This window comes from Cetorhinus maximus, chromosome 11, assembly GCF_964194155.1.
Source record: "Cetorhinus maximus chromosome 11, sCetMax3.hap1.1, whole genome shotgun sequence".
NCBI classification, from domain to species: Eukaryota; Metazoa; Chordata; class Chondrichthyes; order Lamniformes; family Cetorhinidae; genus Cetorhinus; species Cetorhinus maximus.
In genome coordinates this window covers 67523684-67546019 of record NC_135889.1, presented here as the reverse complement: position 1 = coordinate 67546019, position 22336 = coordinate 67523684, and the positions used below count along the sequence as shown (strand labels likewise).

General features: G+C 41.4%; 1 protein-coding gene across 1 annotated transcript in view; it reads left to right on the top strand.

Annotated features, from left to right (window-relative positions):
* Positions 1–1981: 1981 nt before the first annotated feature.
* kalrna (kalirin RhoGEF kinase a) overlaps positions 1982–22336 on the top strand; it is a 1015085-nt gene continuing 994730 nt past the window's right edge. Inside the window, exon 1 of the mRNA XM_078552171.1 lies at positions 1982–2595. Within this exon, the coding sequence (XP_078408297.1) occupies positions 2529–2595 (67 nt within the window). The 5' untranslated portion in view covers positions 1982–2528. The remainder of the gene's footprint in view (positions 2596–22336) is intronic.

Genomic DNA, 22336 nt, shown 5'->3' with positions numbered 1-22336 from the left:
AGAAGGGGGTGACAAGCCTCCTGCTTGAACTATCACAGTTCTTTTGGTGAGGGTGCTGCCATATTTTTCACTTGAAAAGTGTAAAACAAAGAAAGGTAGTGACAAAGTGCTTTTCTTCATTCTAATTTGCTTTCTATTTTACACAAGTAAAAATGTAAAAATTCTGTTTAGATACAGCTTTGAGGATGCACAGGCACAAATTGGGAGACAGACAGGTAGAGAGAGACACAAAGGTATATGGAGAGGACCCACACCTGAAGTGTAACGCAGCAAGTGCAACAGATAAAATGAATACCGGACACCAAAATGTTATCCATTGAAGCATTTCTCCAATTGGACAATGAAAACATATGCTGTGTGGTGTGTTGAGCCATTTGCCCAAGAGAAAGAGTCTTCTAAATTCCAGTCCTGAGCTGGACAGAGATGTGGTGCAGGGAGTTTGCTTGCAGGGGAGCAATTAACCAATGCTCTTGCACCTAGATGCTAACTAGTCGTTCACTGCAGTAAAGTATGTATGTGAATGTCAGAATAGGGCAGAGCAATTCTCCCAATAGTTGAATCATGTCTAAATAGTCATCATCAAGACTCAAGTGAAGAATGGACACCAAATAATTGTAATTCCTATTGGAACTATACCTCAGCTTCAATCATTGCTCCAGAGATATGAAGCAGAACGGAAACTGGGGCAAATGCTGAGTTTATATGGAAGAAACATGGGTTTGTTTGTAATTCTGTCACTAATACATGGTGAACCAATATAAAAATTATATCATAAGCAATATGTTTTAACCTATACCATGATCATTTTTTATGAAATGTATCAGCAATACCTGTAAACGTCTAGACCGCTCTTTTCTCACGTTGATTTAAATGACAGCTTATTAATAACACATAATTCAAGTATCACACTGATTTTTCTCTGTTATGGGTCATTGCCTTTTTACTGCGCTACACCGTTTCTTAGCAACTCAGTGACCGCATAAATGATTTGACTACGTTCTGCCCTTGCCTTTCAGCCCGAGTGTGGTCAATTCAACAAGTTCTGCGCCTGCTGCATTGTAACCAGATCAAACTCCACTCATTTGATCACGAATACGAGCTTATTTACATCAAGTTTTCATCAGTGAACTAACGTCAGTTTTAATTTGAGAAAAATAAAAGGCACATATTTTAAATATATCATTGTATTTGTTGAAAACAAATATCAAAAAAGCCCGCGTACTACTGGCAAATCTTATGCCCCTTAGTTTATTAGCATGATATAAGGACGTTTCGCGTGATTTCAGGGAGAAGCCGGAATCTGTGTGACTGATTCGATTCTTGCTAAGGCTGATGTTGAGCAGATGGGCTGTGGTTACAGGAAGTATTTGGGGACAACAGGTGGGGTTGAGTCTTTAGGGGATGCCTTCTTCCAACTTCCAATTAACTGACATCACAAAGACTAATCTTTTCACAGCGATTTGATTTTCGTTTTGAACCAATTCTTCAACGTTCACAGTTAAACCAAAAAAGTAAATATATATTTTTGCTTGATAGATATCGACAGATCTCACACTGTAATTAGATGATTGTTTGTTTTGCCTTCCAGAATACTGTGAATCAGTGGACAGTCTCAAAACTAACCTTTGCATTCAGCCAGATATATTTGATACTATATAATGCAAGTTACGATTTACTCTATGGATTGTCTTATTGGGCAATCAGTAAGCATTACCATTATTTTTAACCACATTATAGTTGTACGCATAGACTAACCCCCACCATTTTGCATAAAATAACAGCTTAATTTGGATCATATTCTAGTCTGAATGCTTAAATGGGAATGATGTATTTATTATGCAGAGGACTGAGAAGAGTCGGATGTGGTTCGGTGCATCGACAAACGCTAGAAGGCGCAGTGTGGCCACTCCTTGGCACAAAGCAATATTGCAAGTCACAGCGACAGTGTTTTGTGTTTTGGGAGATTTGCATCATTCCGCTCAGTGAGAGAGTTTGTTAAAGCAAGAACCCGTTCTCCCTTGACTATCTAAGACCCACGACCGTCTGTTTACTGATACCCCCAGCTCTCCCATGGTCTTTGCCAATGCTCATTTTTTCCCAATTTCTCATCACATCCCCATATGAAATAGACACAATCCGACGGTGTGGCTGCCTCCCGGCCTCTTGTCATTAAGATAATTTCCATCGAAGGCTTAACAGCGCTGGTTACGTTGAAGTCGGCTGCCAAGAAGGATTTCATTTCACTTTAGTCGCTGGCAATTCAAGGCCCATTCGGGAGAGAGTTAAAGTAGTGGTGGCACTCGTGGAAATGTATTAAGCCGAGCCCATGTGTAGCCTATTGTTGTTGCTATTGTGATGCTGCTGCCGGAGAGAGGAGGGCGCCTTTGAACAATAGAGGACAAATACAGAGGCTTTTGGTCGAGCACAGCCTTCCTCAAAACACCACAGCTGCTACCCAGCACCGAATATGGAGCTTAGTCTGCAGTAGAAGTGGATGTAATTTTACATATTTCTGCATCGAGTGAACGATGAATTCCGCAGAAGGGACAGACGAATGCGTCAACGATGGTGACATCGCAGCATTTTTCAAGACAGGTAAATGGAGGATATTATTGGCGGGGGCGGGGGGGGGGGTGCAAAGAGCTTTGTGAGGGGTGGCAAGTGATTTTACCCTCGTTCATTGCATGGAGCAGCATCTCTAGTGTTACTATTACAATCCACGAGTTAGTGTGGCCGCTGTCAGGCCGACTCGCCCACAGCAGTCGTGCTTGTGTACACTGAACAATGAAACCGTTTTAGAAAATCTGATGCTTCAAAAGAAAATCTTGGATGAAGTCTTTGACAACTGAGATGAAGATAATGAGTATTCGCCTTTTATTTGCTGTGCCATGTTTTTGAAATTGCGGTGATTGATAACATTTTACCATTTTGTAAATGGAAAGCAGAACTGATGTCTTGATGTAATTACACTACCCAGTTGCCAGGCTAAGTCAGTGGAAGCATTGAAACAGCTCAATGGCGCTTTGTGCCTCCTAGGAAATCAAGATTGTATCGTTTGAATTTTAACAAATTGACGTCTTGTGTAAAATCACGCGCTGTAGAAATTTTACTGATTTAAAATCCTCAATTCTGAAAACACAATTTTGCGTGAGGATTCGATGGATGATGCATTTACTTGCATTTCAAACAATAAGACACTATTGACTCTGGTTTAATAAATTCAACAGAGAACCTAGCTAGCATCCTGACATCGTCAATGTATACCACACCGTTTTTACTGTTTTGTAAGCTGCCATCCAGCTGCACCTTGAATACCCAGTACAGTATTAGCTCTCCACACACACCAGTAGTGTGGCTTGTAGGGTCTACTGATAGAACCATAAGGACCGCCTTCGCCACTCATTTTAGACATGCTATGGTCGGATCGAAAAATTGTTCAGGGTTACATTTTATGGTTAATAAAGACGATTGTTAACTTTATGCCATCAAGGGCCGAGTTTTTGTTTCTTTTCACACAACAGGCGGCTTACTACCACCTTGTCAAGGGCAATTAGAGATGGCAACAAATGCTGATCTTGCCAGTGACGCGCACGACCCATGAAAGAATATAAAGAGAAAGTACAGTGGTTTAATTATTCTCTTCATGCAAGATGCTAATGTTCTCAATGCCTGTGCAGAAACGTCACAGTACGAGCTAATACATATTTCTGTTCAATAATACCACTAGAACCTGATTATTTTTTGCCAGCATAATTATGGGTAATAATCACAGAATCATATACATTACATAAACTAGCCATATTAATTGTTGAAATTATATTCAGCTCTTTCCGAGCATGCATAGCAACATCAGGTACAAGGAGATTGTGGTGTTTTGGAGTGGAGTTCAGGGTTTAGTGGTAACTTTATCTCCAGATGTTTGAATGATTTTTTTTAAAAATCTGCCTTTTTAAAAATATCAACAATTCTAAATTTAGTGTTATGCCTCAAGTCATCATCTACTAACTTTTTTTTAATGATAGTCCAGGATCACGTGTGACAGTTGACTGACAGTGTTTTATCTTCATCTTCATGGATGCACAGCTGCTGTTTCCCAGCCTGCCAGCAGTTAAAAATAGCAGGCATGGTAGAGATGCAAAACTGCTCCTGTCATGTTCTATTATTTTTAAAATCTTATTAGGATACATGAATTAAATAAATTGAATGATGACTTAGTGCAACTATTTCGAGTTTTGAGCTTCCTTTTAACGTGTCCCTGCCTTTTGAGCTCCAAGATTTGTGTCCACTTCAGCCATGAACCAACCTTTCTGTCATGTCAGTGTGTATTCATATACTTAGTATTGTTAGCTTGATAATCAAATAGTTGGATTTGTTACACCTGTAGGCAGAGATTGTTTAGTTATGGTTGGACATGTGCAAAACTGTTTCATATATGGCTTTGAGTGGGTGAAAGACACAAGTGCTGCATGTAGCTGAGATATACCTTTGTTAGAAGTTACGATTCTGGCATTGAATACAAATTGAAACCATGTTCCCTGCCTGTTCTCTCTTTCTTTGTCAAATTTTGACAAAAATAGTGGCTGAAAGTCAGGCAACTTTTTGAGCATGCAGTATAAAGTCAATGTTTTTGTTTTCATTTTGGGAATGTGTTTTTTGCCATATTTGAGAGTTATGATCAGACATACAGTATTGCAAAGGTTTGATTAATTATTGAACCAATAATTTGTTTTACTCAGCACATGCTCAGAGCCATAAATTTAACCCTATGTGCCTTTTGTAAATGCCGTTAATAATTAAAAGTAATTGTCAATAATTTCAACTGTTGTCACATAGTAATTCTTTGACTTCAACACAGCTTTTGCTGGTTTATTGGTATTGTAATGTTTATAATGTACGCAAAATTAATTTTGTTTTGTTAAAAACATTTCGCGTTGTATCATGGAATATTTAGACAGAGCAATCAAAGTTTAAGAAAGGAAAAACAATTGATTTTATGTGTTCCCACCTAGAATGTATTGAAAGTTTTGTGTATAACACATAGTTGAATAAGCATCACATTTACTTCCTGACATACTTTCGCCATGATACTTTAAACATTACACTCTTGCGTATCCTTAGCCTCTATGAGCCACACCATGGGGCATGTGTTCATTAAAAGTCGTACATGTATTGAGTGCTTCCTGTAAGTATCACTTTCTGTGACACTGTTTTCCTGTTGCAATTTGTTCATAATATGCCTATTTTTAAAAAAAGTATATTTGCTGACTTTACTGAGCAGCATTATAGGAGATACGCTGGTTTTATATTTTAAGTCTTGTGTTGTGCATGCTTTCTGTTATGTAGCACGTATTGCCTGTTACTACCACCTTTGACTGTCACAGTCACATTTATGTCGTGGTATATGTTAACCTATTTGAGTATCGCTCTTTGCAAGATGCCGTTGTTATCATGCTCAATTTTTACTTCAATCAATTTACATGAAGTACTGATTCTGCCTTGCTAGCCGAACTTCCAAGCTAGATGGTGCTATGATCATCCCTATTTTTAACTCCCAGCCCTTCCTGCCATTTAAATGTATTTTCTATTAGGACTGCCCCTTCTTTGTTTCTTCACAGCACACTGTCAGCCTGCCAGCTGACTTGTTCAGTTTTGGGGCATTTCATCATTCAATGCTAATTTATGCCATCAACTCCACTGCACCCCTACCTGTTTAATTTTTTAGGCTGTTAGTTCTACTTAGTGCTGCTGAATGCTGACTTTGGACTTAGGACCACAGCCTGCCCACACTTCAGGTTCCTGCACTCTGCTCTCCACTATTGATATTTGGGGCTGGAGCCACATAACATCCCCTCATTTACAGCTAAAGCCTGCCATCACTTACCCCACAACATAACGCATCAAGCCTCGAGCAACCAGTCCTCACCACTACTGACCATCTTGAGCTACCCTCCTACATTGTCATAATGTTGTTGATTATCCCACCTCCTTTCTTACCCCTTTCTCACCCCACCTTCAATACAATTTCTCTCTACCATTTACTTATTCCTTACTATTTCATAATTTTAGATTGTTTTCTTTGTTTTTAACTAACCTTTACTTTATTTCTAAGATGTACTACCACACTAATGCAGTTTCCATCATATAAATATCATCCCCTTATCAAACAGATTATCCAACTTCCCATGGGCAAAACTATGATATCCTTGAGTGTCATGGCACATCCGATGGTAAATGCTGAGTTGTTCAAATCCCAAAGGGATACTTGAAACAACTGCCATAACTTGCTTTGTAATTTGTATAAATTTTGAGATGCATGCCTTGAATTCAATTGTAATTAGATCACCAAGTCTTCTAGGCTTTTACAAAACTAGATTAAACATTTATTAATAAGAGAAATTATTTTAAACACATACATAGATCTACAAATTACTACTATGATAACTTCTAAACCCCCTACTTAATCTGACTTCGAGTTACACTTTCATTAAGGCAATGGTAAGACACATAAATTTTAAAGGATCCAGGCAAGGTGACACAAAATACCCTGAACCAGTCGAATTCAAAGTGGGTTTTCTTAACTTCAGTTCTTTGAAAACAGCAGCTTGAGGCATAGATGCTGAAGGCTTTTCACACTTGTTAAATCTTAAAAATGCCTACACTTACATTCAGCCTTCGCTTTTTATACATATTTTCCCCTTTGAATGCAAATTACCATTGGTTCACCACATCTTTGGACTTTTTCTTTCTGACAATAAAAATCTCTCATAGCACTAAGTTTTACCAGTAATCTTTGGGAAAAATAAACACACTGTTTCTAAACTTCACCTGGCTAGGTGTAATGTTTCACTCCCTCTTTTGAAAACAATCTAGTCTGGTTTATTTAAAGATGCAAATGTCCTTTTACACCTTGCATTCTAAACTTTCCCCATGTTTACCATGTTTACATCAAAGCCTTCAGACCAGCTGCTTTTAATCCAATTAAGTCTCTCACACGCATATAGACATATATAGACACAGCTACCATTATTTTACAATAAATTCCAATAACATTATGAGAATTATTATATCTTCCTGATATAAGATATTTGTAGTATATATATATAATGATATATTTACATTTTATTTTATACAGGTATGCATATATTTTTTAATATCAAATTTTATGTAATTTTGCACCAATTTCCATTTCATTTTTCTCAGTGAATAATGGTACTATTTTGTATATATTATTTATTTTAACTCAATATTAAGACTATTTTCCTCTTCATTTTTGAGACCACTATTTATAATGAAGTACTGTAGATATGTCATTTGTTATGTGTCATCAGTCATTTAATCTAATAGTAAATAAGCATCTTATATTCTTGAGCTCAATCAAGGCCTTGGTTTGTGAGAAATTGTAGAACCTTGTCTTTTTTTCTGGTTTTTGGTTCTCCATAATGCTTAACACCCACTGTTTTATGTACACTAAAATTAAATTTTGGTAAAAATTTAAAAATGGGAAAAGGTCAAATTCCAACTTGAATTATATTGGAAGTGCCTAAATACCCATGCTTATTAAATTGTATTTGGCTGTATGACAATGATCTCTCTATTGTGGTTGCTCGAATTGGTTGCACCGACGTATTTGACGTAAATACATGTATTCAAAATTCTGTTTAGAAAGTCAAACGTCACTTAAATGGAAATATATATATGATTAAAGTGTGAGCAAAGGTTATGCTAATATGACCAATTGCTGAAGAATATTGGAGAACTGTTAACAAGTTCAGAGACCTTAAGGGTAGTTAAAAATAAGACAAGGAAGAATAAAGAATAATAGACACGTATGTTATGGCTCAAGTATGATAAAGTAACTGGCTGTAACAAGTTGTTTATAAAAAGCCTGAGGAGGATAATTGAAACTGCTGTTAGGGCAAGAAAAGCCAGTGGCATGCCAGAAGGTGACCAGTTCCAGGAGACAAAATGAACCCCTGCTCCTTGTGCAGATATAAGTGTATGTAAACATAAGTCTGTGTTATGTAATGCAGGCAAGATTAGCTAGCAACTAATAAAGGAATTGAATAGTTATTGAAGATTAATCCACAGTGACTTCCTCTATTCTTTGATTAGAGTTAATTAGAGTCAGGTATTCACCTATTTGGCACTTTCTGATAAGCAGCCTGACTACTTTGGGTGTCTTGCAGAATGGATATCATTTGAACAAACAAATAATCCTTGGTTTGTCGGGTGCTTCTGTTAGCCTGGCACCAAAGGTATTGTAATTATTTAATTTACTACACCATCATTGAATGAGAGATCAGTGATCAGCTTTTACATCCCATATTGAGTCAGTGGAGTACTTGTGAATGATATGGGACAGTTCTTTTTCTAGTCTTTTCTCCTTGCATTGGGAAAAACAGTCATCTGTTGCCTGGTAATGTCTCAGATATTTCTGGCATAAATTCAGAAATCACATGTAAGAATCCATTGTAGCTTGAAAATGGTGTGGTGCTCTTAAGTATAATGTACAGAATACATTTAAAATTACATTATTTTACTTTTAAATTTATCCATGATTTGGTGATGTGCACTTAATTATTCAGTCACTTTGGTCTTTGTCACCAGTACAACTTGAAGTAACTAAAGAGAAACAATTTTAAAGAAGTCAATTCAACCTCAATATTGAATTCAATCCTGTCTGACCGCATTTATTCTTGAAACTCAGGGAAATAGGGTCAGGCTGGTTGGAGGGGGGAAGAGGTTGGAGAGGCAAAGAATGTTGCGATAATTCATTCCAAGCCAGTGCCAATCCTGCTATTAAAAAGATGTATTTATATCATGCCTTTCAAGACCTTAGGATTTCCCAAAGTATTTTACAGCTAATGAAGCACTTTTCGAAATGTAGTCACGTTACAAATGTAGGAAATATGGCGGCCTCACACAGTAAGGTCACACTAACAGCGATGTGATCAAGATCAGATGACTTGTTTTGTGATGTTGGTTGAGGAATAAATATTTTCCCAGGACACCAGGGAGAATTCCTTTGCTTTTTGTTGGGCTTCTTAAAATATGCCTCCTCTGCCTTGACCTATCTGGAGGGGCTCTGCATTGCGCATCCCAGAGGTTGTCACGAATAGTAGTGGTCTGCACAATGTGGTGCTGCAACGGGGACAGCTGATGCAAGTGGAAGAACATGAGGAAAATCAGCCCTCCTCAGATGATGATTTGTCAGAGCATGAGGAAAAGGCCATGTATCCAAATGAGCTTTCATGGATGCCAGGACCATGGAGAGATGTGCAAGGGATAACAGGAACAACCTGATCTATACAAGGTTCACACAATAATAATGATGCATGACTATCTATCACTCCATCGCCAGGCCTTCTTGGAGCCTAGACCGAGCCCTGCCATTCTCCCTTGCTGAGTAAACTATAAACATGTGTCTACTGTCTAGAACAGAATGGGGAGTGGAGCTTTGTCACACACACTTGTTAGTGAATGCAGGTACCAAGGACATCTTAGGGTACTTGGACATCCATATAACAGCCTGCCTTGCCCGATTATTTTGACCCAGCACCATTTTTAAAGTGCTTTGAATGCAGCTGCACCTGTCTCATTTATACCTGCTGAAATGAATGGGGCCAATATCCTCTAGAGTGTATAGATGGTGATGGGGGTGGGTGGTGCAGCTGTGCCTGCTTTTTAAGCCATGTTCCACAGAATGATCATCACAGAAGTAACAATTCACATGGACATTCAATAAATAATGCATGAAACTGCAACACATCTCATTCGGGAATAATGCCAAAGTCCATTTCTCCCCTCTTAGCTATCAAATTGTGAGGAACATGGGACAGGCCATGACCGTTACGTCTGATACTATGACAGGCCCCAAACAGGTCTCAATAATTATGAACGATTACAGAAAACAAATTATAATGTGCATATTTTAACAAATGAAACAGACTTGGAAAAATCAACTGTGCTACCTTAGTGCTCAGGCATATTTCAATTTTCTTTTTCTATCACTGTCCCTAGGTGCAACTCTGAACATCAGCAGCAGAGATAGAGGTAGTCTACTTAATGTCATGCCCCTTTGCCTTAGATATCCCCTGGAGGCATGAGTCCTTGAGGCTGGGAGTGTGGAGGCACCCCCAGCCTCACCTGCTGGAGCTGTTGGGGTCAGTGGTGCAGGGGATGAGGAGATGTCGCTAAGCCTGGGGGGTATCCTGAGATAAAGGCCGCAAGGTAGCTGGCACACGCTCATCCACCATCTGTGTAAGCGAATGGACTTCCCTGTCACCCTGAGGGGAAAGAGCTCCTGGAGAGAGGTCCAGTGGCCTCTTCCCCAGTCCCCCTTTGCCTGGCCATTGTTGCATTAAACCCATTGCTAGACTGATGGAATGCTGGTCTGAGTGCATGTGGATTGAATGCTCGACCTGACTCGCCATGGCATTCACTATCCTCTCCATGGATGAAGCCATGTGCTCAAATGCCTGAAACATGGCAGAACTCATGATTTGCATGGAGTCCTCCATTCCTTGTGCAAAGTTCCTGGCATCTCCACAACATTTTCCCCTAGTCTCTGCTCCATGTGCAGCATTCTTCTTGCTGCCATAACCAGAGGCCGATCATCAGTGTAGGCCCCAGCAGTCCTTGATCATCTGGGACCCAGCTGTCACATCCTCTCTCAGCTGCTTGAATGTGTCTGTAGTGTGCTCACAAAATTGTGCTCCTGGATCTATATGCGACCCGTCCACGGACTGTGTGGGTGTAACTGTGTTGGCAGAGGTTGATGATGAACAGATGACAGTGCATCCTCTGGGGCACTGCCCTCTTCGTCCCCAGAGGTGGAATCTTTGGATCCTTCCGTGGCTGCAGCCTGGTCCTTGTGATGACGTTCAGTGGAGGACAAAAAGAATCACATCAATCATCACAGTTTGAGGGCTTCACATTTCATCACATCCATCCTGTGTGATATTCCACCAATAGGATGGTTGCCTCTTCTTCCTTACTCCTACCAGTTGCAGCCTCACCATCTGCCACCGATCATGCTCCTTCCTCGCCAATGATTTACATCAACTCCTCTTTGGAAGCCTTGAGGTGCCTTAGGTCAGGAACTTCTCCTACTAGATTCTCCTCTCCTTCACATTATGAGTCTGCTTGTCCTGCATGACAAAGCGCTGTTAGTGACATGTCAGGTGACACCTAACCCCTTTGTCTGCATGCATCCCCATCACACATACTGGTCTGTCATTCAGATGTTGCAACCAAATGCACACAAAAGGCAAACTTCCACATGCTTTGGCCTCAGTTGTCATGTGACACTAAGGCTGATCGCACATTCACTCTTCTGGTATAGCTTCCCACTCTCATATATACACTATTGGTGGCCACATGAGAGGGTCCTGTTGAGGATCCGACATTGGCACTTCCCCTTGTGGATCAGAGGAGGTCGTTAACCCATTTATTGCAAAGGCCCAGGTTCATCTGATCACCCCATGGTTGCTCACCTCCTCTGCCATCTCCGTCCAGGCCGCCTTGGTATGGCAGGAGGACCTTCTTATGCTATCTTCAGGAAAGAGCACCACTCACCTTTCCCTGATGGCCTGCAGGAGAATGTGCAGGGAGGCATTGCTGAACCGTAGAGCTGGTCTGCTTTGGTAGTCAGACATTTCTTCAAATAATGTGGCACTCTCAATCATGGGAGTGTCTTGGCCATGAATAATAGGCCACATGCTATTTTTATCCTTCCTGGATTTGGGCATTGCTGGCAAAGCCAGCACTTATTACATAGGAACATAGGAACAGGAGTTGGCCATTCAGTCCGTCAAGCCTGCTCCACTATCCAATACGATCATGGCTGATCATCCGCTTCAATGCCTTTTTCCCCACACTATCCCCATATCCCTTTATGTCATAGATGTTTAGAAATCTGTCAATCTCTGCTTTAAACAAACTCAATGGCTGAGCTTCCACAGCCCTCTGGGGTCGAGAATTCCTCTGAGTAAAAAAATTTCTCCTCATCATGGTCCTAGGTGGCTTCCTCCTTATTTTGAGATTGAATCCCCTGGTTTAAATGCCACGGATGCAGCATTGTCAGCTGACAGCAGGTTTCACCAGTGAAAAGCTTCCCCTGCCACTAAATTGCACATGTTTTCCATGCACACCGCTGGCACTTAGAATTTTAATTATAAGCGCATGGCAAGGGCAAAAAGAGAGAAAGTGAAAATGATGCATTGTTACAGTTACAATGCCGGAAATGACCTGCTCTTGTCAAAATCCCAGCCATTGTGTATTGACAAACATGCTGGCCTACAAAATGGTAGGACATGACTTTTCCACTATAATTGCCTACATATGATTTTTGATCTCAGCTACAAAGGTAGCAGCATTTACAGAAGTGGAAGGAATGAAAACATGAAGGGTGAATCAATCCAAAGTACTTTTATTTACTTTCTAGCAAATAGTTTAGCAGGAGCCTGGGACCAGGTTGTGTGCCATGACTTCAGTGAGGAAATGGCTGGCATCAAAAAACTGGAATAAAGTAAAATCTTTTCCATGGCATTAAAGACACTTTTACTTCTCAAACTATGTAACATGTTGTTACTAAAACAAGTATTAAAATATCTACAAAATATTTAATTAAGTGTTCAGATTTGTTACTTTAAAATATTGCTGGTGTTATTTGAATCCTTTACAGAATTAGTCTAAAAGCACCCAACAATTCCAATTTAACTTGAAATTTAATTTGGGCTGGATCAGAATCCAAATCTAAATGCTTAATTCTGATTTTTGAAGGTAGATTTTATTTCTGGGAATTAGTAAGAGATCAGTTTGATTTGTGTTTTCTGTATACTCCAAAATAGCAAATGACAAGGTTAATAACCTACTAACGGGTGGCTGGAAATTATTTTCCACATATTTTTGTTTATTGTGTTTGTAGTGAAACCTGCCTACAATGCATTCAAATTAAATGTTTGATATAGCTCCTACTACATTGCTATTTCTTATGTCTAAATTTGTTGGTTTCATATGGAATCGTTCATAGACAAAAAATAATTTTATCTCTTCCAGGAAATATTTCTGTGCAGTCTCCTTCTTATTGGGCAGAATTTTGCCCTTGTTGAGCAGGCAGGCCCGGGAGCAGTCGCGAAGTGAACCGCCGCCCGCAATCAGGCCCCAACATAGATTTCACACTGGCCGGCCAATTAACAACCAGCCAGCGTGAAACGCACGCTGATAATCTCAGCACTGCCTGGATGGGGGCGGGAGGAGCGCGAACGCAGAAGTGTGCGCATGCATGGGAGTGCACGCAGTAAAAGCTCCCGGAGGCACAGAGCTGCCTCAGAGAGCTGAAGATTTTTAACAATAAAAATAAAGATATTAAAAACTCTGTCACATGAGCAGGGACATGTTAAATATCAGTGTTAAAAGTTTTTAATTTTTAAAAATCATTGGTTGAAACCTCATCCCGCCTGTGGATGAGATTTCGCCAAAAGTGCAAAGGCCGCTTGGCCTTTTCACCTGCCCGCCAATTGAACGGTTGGACGGGCAGCGAAAAATTCCAGTCAATTGGTTCTTTAGGGGCCTTAATAGGCCGCTTAATTGTTGGCGGGTGTGCTGCCAACTTCCGTGTGCACCCACCAACTGAAATATCGCGCTTCATTTTACACTCGCTCAGTTTGGGCGCGTGCCTACCTTGCAAGAGTAAAATCCTGCCCATTGAGTAGGATTTAATAGTCGTGGCAGGATTCCATCAACCAGCGAGAAAACCAGTGGTAGCCCTGCCATGGTCTTTTTTGGGAGGTCCAATGGGATCAAGTCCCAATCAGCCACTTACTTTACTACTGTCAGACCTCCTGGCTCCTGTGAGGGAAAATTCCTTCCAGAAATTCTAGCGTGGGGCGAATATCTCACCCCAAGAATTGCTAGCCAGTAAGAAGCTGGCTGCTCTCTCATACTGGCAGTACCACCAGGAGCAGCGAGCACTGCCGGTACTGCAGTGTAGCCTAGGCAGAGGTTTGGGATCTAGCCCAGGAATAAGGTAAGTGGGAAAGGTCACCTGGGACCAGACAAGGAGGCCCTGGTAAGGGGATGAAAGAGGGGTTGATTGGAAGGTCGGAGTGGGGTGGGGTCATACACCGCTGGGTTGTTAAAATCAGGAATGGTGTGGTCCCCAGTCAGCTGCTGGTTAAATGCCAGGGGGAGGGGGATAAGGCGCTAAAGTGGCCCTTAAGCTTCCACTTAAGGACCTCAGTTGGTTTCAATTGGAAAGGCCGTCCTCGAGCCTTCCCTTCCCGAACTTAATCGGATGGAGATGGGAGGGTGGTGGGATCTTATCCTGTATGTTCTGCGTAATCAGATGATCTGTCTGACCTCTGAACACATCTCCTGGGCAGGGGATTGGGGGCGGGGATAGGGTGGTGGGGAGTGGGGGCATTAAATCCCACCATCTTTTCACATGTATTCCATTTTTTCTATTTTACTCTTTTCTTGCTTTCTATCTTTTGTCTCTCCATAGCTCTGGCACATGTTTTCTCTTTGTCAGCTTTGTATTTCTGTTTGATTTTAGCCCTCATTCTCTAAACCACATGTCTTCTCCATCGTCTGTACTGGCCCGATGTCCAAAATCCATCATCGTCAGGACCGAAACTGCCAGATTTTTGATTTTGCTGGTTTTTGGATTTCCTACCGGTGGAACAGGCAACTTCTCTTTTTAATGGGGTAATGGGCTATATGTTTAACATGTCAGCAAGTCAATGAACAAATACCACCCAAATGCAAATGCACAATTTGTTGTTTGGGAGTGTGGAGTTCATTCCTGAACTTTTCTGAATGCCTTGCTGGTCTGACGTTAGTATTGCTGAAACTACATCCCTTAACAGCAGTATGCAAGAACATTTTACAGCTCTAAGTTTGAGAAAATAAAATTTTTCTGGTTTTCATATCTATGATGTGTTTGCTGTTTCTTGATCTCTTTCTTGTGCATGCTGCCTTTTCTAGGTGGCACCTCACACAATATGAGGTTTCTGTAGCTGTTATAGTAACACAGCCCTGTGTGTGCAAAACTCTCTCTCTGATTCCGCCCTCTGGAATCAGCCTGAGAACGGCCTCTTCATTCGCACGCTTACTCTGTCCTGAGAGTGTGCCTAGATCTCTCAAGAGAAAAATGTCCAGTTTTTGAACAGTTCTGGTTTTCAGACATGAGACATCATGCCTGTATGTCATCCAAGCTCTGTGAAACTCCAACACTGCTACAGTTTTCTCTTTTGCATTTCTTTCACCTTTTTCTGTATGTTTCATCTAATTTTCATTCCCTTTCTCTTGTATTGTTTTGTGCATATATCTGTATGATTATCTACAAACATCTCTCTCTGTATATGTGCCCAGCTCCTTTTCTGTAAGTCTATCACCTTTCTTTTCCTCTCACCACCTCCTCGTCACCTTCCCATTCCCTTGTTGCAACCATGGGACTGGACTCAGGGCTTTGAGATTCTGGCAGCCAGTGAAGCAACTAGGACTATAAAATTTGGAAAATGCCATGATTGGGCTTGAGGATCACAATTCATGACCTGTCTGTGCCGTTTCAAGTAGAAGTAGGCATATGCAAATTTGATGCTGCCATCTCATTTGCCTGATCGTAGCGAAGGGCTGAACTGCTCCCTTGTTGCCATCTGCCTCTGCACACTGCCTACTGCTTCTGCGCTGTTCAAGGACCTAAACAGTTTTATGCTGAGAGCACATGTTGCAGTCAGCCTTCTTTTCTTAAAGGCAGTGTATCCCTCTTAAAGGATGCTGCACTGAATGACAAGAGCCTGTTGCTGAAAACTGCAAATCTAAACAAGGAAAATGGAACATCAGGGCAGAGATGGGGTTCTAGGCTCATAGATGCAGCACTAAAGGCCTTAATGGACAAGTTCCTATGATTCCATGGGGTACCAGGCGACCTTCAAGGACAACCCTCAGAAGGATTGGAAGTAGGTAGCCAGGAAGGTCAATTTTTGGCATCTGGAATCCATGACCTGGCAGCAGTGCCACAAGAAATCTAATGACCCCACATAGGTAGTCAAAGTCAAAGAATGCACCCTCACATGACATCTCCTACCCCCACAATACCAGCCTGCTCAATGCATCAAATCCCCATCGCTCACCCAGCAGTGCTCCTGGAACTCAGGACTCATTCACAATATCTTGATGATCCACCTCACATCAAAACTTCCAACTTCCCACCCACTTCACAAACACAGTGCTACCCAATCACAGACATCCTGCCCTTTCCCTTACAAGGAAAAGTGGCACACAATAGAAGGGAACAGAGCAGAGCTGGCAGGGGACAAGGTCGCCTGCATCTCCTGAGCCTGACAAATGAGTCGACTCTTAGTATTTTGCGACAAAAGAGCCCGTGGCATCCGACGTCGCTGAGAATGTTGAGGATGACAGTATGTTATGGCCTTATGCTCCTTCCCAATCTCCCAGATCGCTCTCATGCTGCTGTCTGGCATGATGAGCAAGTTGTAGATGGTGTGACCATCTTTGTGACCTTGCTTTCCGTCCCACCCCCTTCCCTCATACCAATCTTCCCCAGTTCATTTCTGCTTTCAAACATACAAGAATGTTCACCTGCCCAGCCACAACAGGCCCAGAAAGAGGAGGAGGAGAGAGAGCTACAACACAGCATTGATGAAGAGGCCCCTTCATTTGACCTGACATCCACAGTCACCAGCTTAGATACTGGCACTGCACAAGGCTAGTATAGAGTTGGGATCAGCATGTGGTGAGTCACCAGTCGCTGATGGGCTGCAGCCCGATCAGGGGTAAAGCATGGTTAGTTTGCTAGCTCATGGAAGGACGAAGTTACAGACAAGCCCTGCTACAGGGGACTCAGATGAGGACTCCGATGGGACTGAACACAGGGAAAGGCTCATGGATGTGCACACCGAGAGATGGGTGCATTGGCTGACCTGCCAGACAGCCTCCTGTCACTGTCAAGCATGGAGGATTCCCGCTCCAACTTGGAAGGGTGCATGGTGCAGAACTTGCCTGGGGAATGGAGTGGAAGGAGGGTTGTGCTTAAATCCACCTCTAGTCTTGGTTAGATGAATCTTCACCACTTTAATGTGGATTTGAAGCCACTGACCCTGGTAATACTACCATGTTCAAGAGTTGTTACAGCATGTGCCATGAAATATTAAGAACTGCCTGACTCATTTATTGGATTACTAAGTCTGCTACCGAGCCGTGACTCTACTCCAATCTTATATTGCCATGCTTGGAGCCATTTTGATCTAAGGGAGCGATCCTTCCTCACCAAGGAGGATAGTTGTTAGTTGGTTATTAGATAGCTGACAAATGCAAATATGAATGCTCACTAGTTAGACAGTGAGCGCATGATGACCAACACAATTTCACTCGTTTCTCATCTATCCTACGTGGTTTCTTTAATTTTGTTTAACCATTCTAAAAGTGTCCTCATCTCTTGTATTTGGAGCAGGGGAGGGGCAATGCAGTGACATTAATCTTACAGATCCCTCTGACCTGTTGAGGCACAATTTTAATCTTTATTGTTTATTATTATTGATGCGGAACCAGATTGTCAGTCCTCAAAACTTTATAAGAGTTGTTCAGCTAAGATCAGCAGACATTCTTTTAAGCAACAGAACATATCAGAGTGCAATTTCAGGGGTGTCAGTGATGCAAATAGTCAGCTAGTTGAATGCAAAGCAGTTTCTGACACTTTTATACTTTTGAGAGCCAACACAACAGTCCCTCCACCAGCTGTTGATAAAGAGATAAAAACAAAGGTATCTTCTGACAATTTAAGGAGATCTTTATTTTTCCTTTTTACTTGTGAGAGCACTATGTATTGAAAGTGTCCTTTAAAGCATTTTTGCCATTTTCTTCAATACTTTCATTTTTATTTTTATTCAGTTTTAATCTGTCATTTAATTTTGTAAGATCTTTTTAATATCAAAGTTCTTATTTGTCTCAAGCCCAGATCATTTGACAAGCGCACAAAGCATATTCCTCTGACCTCCCTTTTAGCAGTCACCCGTTTTTATTTTTGAACATTTTACTATTAAATACATAAGACTGTCAACTTTACATGCAAGCAAAGCAACTCTGGGTGGAATTTAACGCCCTCCCCGGTGGCGAGTTTGGTGGTGGGGATGGGGGGTGGTGGCAGGTGGGGACCCCACAGCCTTCCTGCATCTCCCCTGATTAAGTCAACGGCAGGAAAGCCCAGTGATGGTCAAGAGGCCTCACCATGTGGGGAGTATGACAAGCAAACCGTGTGGGGTTGCTTGTGGGCTTAGTGCCTAATTGAGAGACCTAGCATCAGGAATGAGGGGTCCACTGAGTTCCAGCCCCTGCTTTTGCTGCTGAACCTGCCTCTCCCAGGACCTCTGCCCCACAACTCCCCTCCTGCCATCGCTCACCTGTAGCCTGGGATCCAGTGATGATAGTGGACCTTGGGTGGGTGTTGTACTGGCAGCACCCACTGCCTCTCCAGTGGCACTGCCATCCAGTAGAGCTGTTTGAGTGGACAGCAGCTCTTGTCGAGCGGGACTTATGGCCCCTGGGGCTCTTGATCCCGGGGAAGGCCTACTGCTATCTGGTTAGTTGCCTGAGAGGCACTTAATTTGGCAGGCCTTCCCTAAAGGATGGGCTCTCACCAGCTTTGTAGCTGCGGGTGAGGCCCCCGTCGCCTCCATTAATTACTGCCTGATGCCTCGAGTTTTTATTCAATTTACATTGATAATAATTTTAAGTTACTTTGCATGATGTAAAGCTAGGAAGCTACATTAGGAAACTGTTCGATTAAAGAAGGTGAGCAGATGGCTAAAAAAGCATAGAACTATGTGGACCTCTGTGCACTGAACAGTTTTATTGAACTCATTTGTGATCATCATGCTGTACTTTATTTTGAATACTGCTCTTTCAGCTATTTGTCACCAAACTTATTATGCTAGTGTCACAGCTTCAGTCTGTAAGGCCATATCATTTAAAAAGGCATTTGGATTCATTTACTACCTCCCTTTTGGCTCTGTAAGATAACACTATTTGACAGGTGTAGCTGCCATTTGTAAATAAATACTTACCCCAAGCAGTAGTGTTTTCACAGCTGCTGTGACCTTGTATTGCTCAGGAAATGGTTAAAAATAACTAGTGACAGCTATCACATATATTCCACTGTCGTTAGCATTGGAAAGTATAAATCAGTAATAGGTTAGGCATGCTGTATAAATAAATAATAATATTTATTCAGCAAAAACATTTTGTCCTCTAATTTTAATGGTCCCATTGTTGAGTAGCCTGCTGGTGTTCACCATTCAGGCTCATAAATGTAAAATAAACATTTGAGAAATTTACCAGAAGGTTATCAGCTTTTGAGGAACTCTACTCCCAACATGGTTCACTGGCTTCAAAAGGAAAGTCTTAATAAGAAAAGCACAAGAAAAATTGGAGGAAGGAAAACATTTTACAGTGCCTTCTGGTCAGACCAGTTCCAACCATCATTAGCCTGAACAGATAATTTTCATCAGCTGTTGAAGCAAAAATGACAGGAACTGTATAAGGAGCACAAACAAAATTGGCAATATAATGTACTAGAAATGAGCACCAGTGATTTAAACATTATCCCCTAGCTTGTTGGTAAGTTGTAGAGAACTATGCGCCATGCACAAAGCTAAACATGTTATGTACTCTGAACTCTCTTGTACACATATGACAACAATATTGTTGTATGACAACAAAATTTAATAATCCAACCTGTAATACCAAAAATAAAGCTCTGTTATATTCATTATTGCTGCAGGTACATGAGTTAATGGTGATTCAATGAAACACTAAACAATATACCCAAATGCAAAAATATTACCTAGGCTTCTGGGTCTGCTATCAATGGGGTTCTGCAGGTTAAATTAGTAGGGTTGCTATAAACCATTAGAACGTAAGTTTTATGGGGATACAAAAGCATTATATGAAGCCATCCCAGGTGCAAGTCAGACAGAATACCCCCAAAATGCCCTTCACCGGCTGTGACCTGAACCAGCTGCTATTAGTAGGTTAAAGTCATTGCATTGGCCTGAGGCTCTCCAGGCGCAGACCTACCTTTTGGTCGGGACCTGTACCTAGAATCAAGTGTAGAAATCCAGCTGCTGCACCAGAGTTAAAAGACTTGCAGTATTGGCAATATCACTGTCCAAAACAGCAATTAAGTCCCCAGTCTTGAGGGATTTTGAGGCTTGCAAAATAAAGATGCTGTTTACTGTTCTCGGACTCCCTGAGATTATGCCTGGCCCTCTTTGACCCACTTATCTGAGCAGAGTCAGGAGCAAAACTCTCTTTTGAAGAGCCTGTCTGCAGAAGGTGGAGCAAAATAAACCAGAAGGCTCTATTAGGCCCCCCTACCTCATTTTCTTATCTGCCACCTGTTCTGTCCCTTCTCCTTGAGAATGGCTAAACATCCTTGGGCAATGTAAAGATGGCAGAGACCCAGTTTGAATTACTTATAAGAAGCAAAATCTGTTAGATGGATAGCCTTAATATTGGTATAATACAGAAACATATATATGGACCATGAAAGTATTTCAATATGTAATTTGTTCTAACCTATTACTTTCTTTGACTATGGTCTTTGGCATTCTTCCCTGTCCCCAAATCTTCACCACACCATTAGCAACTGTGCTTCTGTCATCTAGGCCCAAATCTGGAATTCTCTCCCTAAATCCCTGTCTTTCCACATCCCACCTCCTTTTCTTCCTTAAAACCCATCTCTTTGTCCCTTCTGATATTTTCTTCTTTGTCTTGGCATACATATCCTTTGGTGAAGGGCCGAGGAATTTTTGTCAGTGATAAAGCTAATATATAAATGGTTGTGATAAGCAAGGGAAACCAAGAAAGTTTTGAGTGACAAAATTTTATTATACATGTGTCTCTTGAATGCAGGATGAGTACCAAATCCAATGCTGACATTAAATATCCAAGAAATTCATCAAATGTTTAACTTTATTGCAATATTGCATAATAAAATTACCAAGAGTTTGTGATTAAAAATCATTGAATGAATTATGGAATTTGTTTAATAAGTAGTTCTGAATCAGAGGATAGATTTCACTTTTCACGTGGCACCAGCAATGAGTGTAATTCACTAAAGGCATTGGATTTAATGATTTGTTGAATCCTTTCATTGTGCGTACTCCAGCTTAGTCACTCAGACCTATCTCCAGTCTTGTCAACAGCAGTGCTGACAGTATCTGCTTGTGAATGTATTTAACACTTAGGCTGAACAAATCATCTCTTGCTAATTTAAATTAATAGTAGAAAATGTGTGGTCCAACACTTTTTAGTAACTTTCAAACACCTATTATTTCCATGATTTAATCCCGTTTCTGTGAAGATGTTTCTGTTTAAATAAAGTTCCACTATTTGCAATCTGATATGTGTTTCTTTGAACAGAAACTGAGAGCAGAGGCTTTCAATTCAAATTCTAGTGATTCAGACACTTGGTATTACCCTTTTCCAAGATGGCAGTAATCAAACTTGGTCAAGTCAATCAGTACAGCACAAAGTGGAGACATTATACTTGTCGACCAGAAGTAGGGAAACCGTTTTACTAGGAGGTCACAAAGTATATTTTATAGAAACTGTAAAGATGTTTGCAGCCTCCCAACCAACATCCTGATCTTAGCTGAAGCCTATCGACACTGACCCAGAAACTGCATTGAGGCCTTTTGGATGTTGCTGAAGAGTGTTTATAGTGCACACTCAAATGAGGAGGTCCAAAGTGCAAGGGATTTTGGGCCTTAATTAGACCTTAACCATGCAGAAGGCGCAGTGGGAGGAGCCCATATGGAGCCAATGTCCTGGTGTAATCACAGGGATCTGGGGCATTGTTGGGAGAGTCAGGCAAGCTGTTGAAGGGGTGCTTGGAGGTCAGGGAATAATATTGAGGAGATCTGTAGCATTGTTTGGGTTTCAGAATGGTTCTGCGGGGGTGAGGGGCTCAGAGATTGGGGTTGGGGCCAGGGAGCAATTGGGTGGGGCCTGAAGGTCAGATCCGAGAGTGAGGTTAACGATCTCAGGATGGGGAGAAGTGTTAATTAAGGTGCATACGTACCTTTTTTTTCATTCCATGCTGCTTAGCATTGAATTTGTTGGAGGTAATTGGCACTGGCACTGGCTACCTCAAGCACAAACCAAAGTTATCAGAGGGAGCAGGAGCTGGCTTTTAGCCCCTTATTTGCATATGTTTATAGCCTAATGCCTGCTTCTGGCATGGGTAAAGGTGCCTCTTGCTTGACACTTATCAAAATGGGCTGGTGAGGCCCACACCAGAATTGTGCATATG